Raw genomic sequence first — 4,622 nt, 5'->3', positions numbered from 1 at the left:
GGCAGGTAAAAAAGTAAAAAACCACTGTCGGCGANCTTGAAAAAAAGGCTGTCAGGTGCCGTGGCCTAGGTTTCTCACTGAAAATCCTCGTCCCCCGGCGGCACCTTTTTTTTGAATTGTCTTCCTTTTCAACGCCGTTTTTCGGGGACTTCGGATTTTCTTTGAATTTTTTCGCAATAATATTTGAAAAATAGATAAATTTTAACACATTTTAATGCAATAAAAATTTTTGGTCGGAGTCCCCCTTTAAATTCATTTATTTCGGTTCCTGAAAAAGATATCAAAAATAATCAATTGACAAAACGTTTATCGTAATATCAGTAACATTCTATCAGTTGACCCTTTTTCAATATCTGTCACATGAACCAAGATAAACTGGTTCAAAATTTCTCGGTTGGGCGGCCTTCTATTAAAGGAAATGGTACATGCGATTCCACTTTTGGTACATTTTGGGTTAGAATTTTTGGTACATCTTTGTCAGTTTACAGTTATGGTTCAGCCAAATTGATTTTCAAAATGCAAGTTCCATAACTTGAGTTTTCAAATTTAATTAACCTGGTAACCACCGTTTTGTCCGACGCAACCAGTTGTTTTTTTAGATACTGTAAAACCTGTAAAGGGCCCCCCTAACATTTAACTGTGAACTTTTTTCTCATTTTCTATGAAAGATATCAAAAAGTAGCTAACTGACAAAATATTCACCATAATATCAACAACATTTTATCAGTTGACAGATGTTTGATATCTTCCATAGGAATCGAGATAATTGAGTTTAAACTTGACAGTTTGGATGCCCTTCTATTGCAGGTTTTACGCTAATTCCTTCTTGTTAGTTGCTTTAACTTCAATAATTTTTTTCTTTTCTCCAATTGTTTTTTTTCAATCCTACAAAACATAGCTCAACAAACTCTCTTCTAATCCCTATTCCTCTAATTCACATTTTTTTCCCTCTGCTCGTCTCCATTGGCAACCACATAATCCTATCGCTCATTCCTCACCCCCCCCCCCCCCCTCTCTCCACACGAGTTTCTCTAAAATCTCTCCCTTTCTTTCTGACGGACTGATATTATGAAGGATTGGAAGGGGATCGAAAAGAAAAAAGATGGGGTCACAAAGATATGAGCATTGAGAGAGAGATAGAGGGCGACAATATTGGCGAATCCCTTGGGGAAATCTGACCGAAAATATGGAAAATAGTAACTTTTAGAAAGTAGAGAGAAAGATCTAAAAAGTGATGAATCCTGAAGATTGATAAATTGAAAAGATGGTCATAGATTGGGTATCGAAAATGAAGATGATGTCCTCGAGGGTTGAGAAACCGCAAGTATACTTGTTGACGGGCCGTCTCCGGCCCGCCGGCGGATAACTCCCTTCAAAATAGAAATTGTGGGGTAAACGACATATCAGATGATAGAGCTCGGAGAGCTATACAACCTCCAATAAGAATCGAGTGGCTTCGAAAGCGGTATTATGGTCGGGGCCGGCTATTAAAAAATCGGTTGAAGGATACTGGTCGATTCTTGTTGGGGGTTGTAGAACTCGCCGAGCTCTATCATCTGGTATGTTGTTTTGCCCACAGTATCAATTTTGAAGGGAGTTATCAGCTGGTCCGCGCCATCCACAGAAACTATGCGGAATTTGAAAGTTCGCATTCTCCTTTATGATCCCAACGACTTTTCAGACAGTTATCAGAGTGATTAATCAGAGATTATGCATTTTGAAGTGTAAATGTCCATTTCAGGTCCCTATTAGCCTTCCACAATATTTGGAATCTCTGAAAATTCTTCCATGAAAAATGGTTTCCCTGACTTTAAACTTGCATGGAAAGATTTTCCAAAGTCCCTTTTCTTCTTCTTATTCTTCTTCTTTTCTATTTTCTCCCATTCTCTTGTTCTAAAACCGGAATTGAGAAGGAAGTTGCAAAGTTTCTTGTATTGTGTTTCTCGCAACTCTCTGTTCCGTTTCTTTTCTCTCTTTTTTTCTGAATTTCATCAAAGAGCAAGCAAATTTGGATGGATGTACAATCAACAAAAGAGAATCCGAAGAAGAAGAAGAAGAAATAGAGAAAGATTGTGAAACCGAAATGTATTCAGAAGGAATTATCTGGAGATTAGCAATACATTTGGAATCTATACTTTTGTAGGTAAAACAAAATAAATCTGATCGAACTGAATTTTTTCCTGAAAGCAGAAATATATTTTTTAGAATCCTCACAAGATTAAGCCAGGGAGATTAACCGAAAAATTAAGTTTAATTGTGAGGATATTATCTCGATTGTACGTACATACAATATTTTCGAAACGTGCGGCTCTAACTACTGAAACCGAGACACGGTGAATTTTCCGGAACGTTTTTCAAAATACATTTTTTCGCGCTCTTTTCATTTTTGGTCGCAATTTCGCTGTGTAGCAACTCAGTAATTCATTTTTCAGCATGCGCGTCGATACTCAGCGCGCTTAACTATTTGCGTTAGAGCGCATTTACTTTAGAACATTTTCACCGTCCTAAGAAATTCACCGTGCCGAGACACCGTATTTCCTCTAATTAAAGCCCACACAAACGTCAACTTTGAGGTCCATTATCTCGATTGCTGTAACAGATATCAAAATTTTGTCAACTGATAAAAAATTGTTGAAATTGTGATCAATAATTTATCAATTGACAATTTTTTGATATCTTTCACAGGGCTCGAGATAATTGAGCATAAAGTTGGCGGGTTGGCGCCGGGGCATAGTTTTAAGGTCTTGATTTTATGTTTATGATGTTCCTCGTCCCTTAATTAGTAGATGTGCAAAGTTACATGTCCTTATCTCAATTTTTACGAAGATGGCATTACTTTCTGTACGCTTTCTTTGATGTTTTTCCTGAACTTCTGGCACGCGCTTGACCACAGCGTTCATTGATGAGACACTGTTCAGCTAAGAGGCAAAACTCAATCCTTAAAATTGTCACGTTTAGGAACAATGTCCTTGGCTATCTAATAGTAATAGTATGTTGATTCTCTGGGCAGCCAATCTTTTGCAAACCATGAGTTTTGGAGGAATCACTTCAAATGGGGAAAAATCATTGTTTTTGATGGAGCCAGGTCTGCAAGTGTACCAAGAATACTACTTCTAGTAAAAATCAAACTGCCTAAATTATGATCTCACCTTGAATAGCAAATTCAGACTTCCTAAAAAGATTTATCGCCTGCTGAGACTGCAAAACATGTTCAGCGGGAGTGCCAAGGCAATTTCTCCAATTTGATCCCCGAGAAAGGATGTCCTGACACTAGTCAGATAACAATACGATGGGGGTTTTCGTGCAAGGAAATCTTTAAGCATATGTTCAAGTTTGTTTTAAGACAATTTTGGATGCTCTCAAAAATATTCATTCCAAGGAATGGGACCAGCAGACCACCCCTGTGCCAGCATAAACGCAACCCGAAGAAGTTGAGCACCGACTTTAGAAACAGAGCTGCCGGAAATAAACAACTATGATTTAGTTTTGTTACAAATCTCTTTCATGTAGTCCTGTTAAAATTTGCATTGTCAAACAATTACTCGACAATTATTAGTTCAATTATTAGTCATATTTAAAGAACTCACCGTAAACTCTCTAATGGAAGACCACCCTATGCGGGCATTTTGAGCTCAAATATCCCAATTTCTGTAAGAGGTGTCAAAAACCAGTCAACTGATAAAATGTTTGACATAATATCATCAATATTGTATCAGTTGACAGACTTTTCATATCTCTCATAAGAATCGAGATTATTGAGCTAAAAGCGCAAATATAAGATAGTCTTCTATTACCCACTCAAATCGTAAACTTTGAGCTTAATTATCTCAATTTCCATGAGAGATATTATAAACCGGTTAACTAATAAAATGTTGATGATATTATGACAAATATTTTATTAGTGGATAGATTTTTGTTATCTTTTATAGAAATTGAGACAACTGAGCTCAAAGCGCAAGTATTCTGTGACCACCTATTAGAGTGCTTACGGTATTCGAATTGTTTTCATCAATGGCAGAACAAATAAATGTTGAAGTCGCCCAACTAGGAATCAAATCTGAATAAATACATTCCATTACTTACCTGAACTCTTTCAGTCTGCTCTCTATCGATAATGATAAGCAAATTGCGGGTGTCATTGAAAATTCTAGAGCTGATGCTTCTGGCGAATTGTCTTCTGTAAATGTACTTTTTGTTTTTCTTGGCTTCCCTTTCTTTTTTTTAAACTTCTTATCTGTATTTTCGCTTTCTCCTTTTAGAAAAAAAAACACAGATTTCCTAGACACCGAAAAACTCGAAAATCGAGTTGAAAGGAAACGGGGCGATGTGCTGAGGGGAGCAAATCGGATTGGATTGTTGTCTCCGGGGAGTCGTCGATCAAAACGTGTTGAATGAACCAAAAAAAGGAAAAAAGGAATAGTGTGAGTACTCGAGAGATCATAGAGAGTTATGAGTTAAAGCTCTCGATGGCGGAAACGAAGAAGACAAAAACAAACCTCTCAACTGTCAAATTCATGTACCATTTGCGAACAGTCATCTCTTGAGGATCTCGTTCGAAAAGGTAGAAGCATGTTGCACCGAGAAGAATGAATACAGTGGTGAGAAGGACAAGAATAATTGGA

At 37.3% G+C, this 4,622-nt stretch overlaps 1 protein-coding gene across 1 annotated transcript in view; it reads right to left on the bottom strand.

Moving 5' to 3' along the window:
- The window catches only part of Cbr-twk-49, a gene marked incomplete at both ends in the record, with an annotated part of 6,217 nt that extends 1,680 nt beyond the window's left edge, over window positions 1-4,537 (bottom strand). The window contains 2 exons of the mRNA XM_045242482.1: window positions 4,084-4,177; window positions 4,497-4,537. Coding sequence (XP_045092240.1) covers window positions 4,084-4,177; window positions 4,497-4,537 — 135 coding nt within the window. The remainder of the gene's footprint in view (window positions 1-4,083; window positions 4,178-4,496) is intronic.
- Window positions 4,538-4,622: the final 85 nt, after the last annotated feature.

This window comes from Caenorhabditis briggsae (genome assembly GCF_000004555.2).
Source record: "Caenorhabditis briggsae complete genome, chrII, whole genome shotgun sequence".
Lineage (NCBI taxonomy): Eukaryota > Metazoa > Nematoda > Chromadorea > Rhabditida > Rhabditidae > Caenorhabditis > Caenorhabditis briggsae.
Note: the sequence above shows the minus strand (reverse complement) of the source record. Positions and strands in the feature narration are given on the sequence as shown.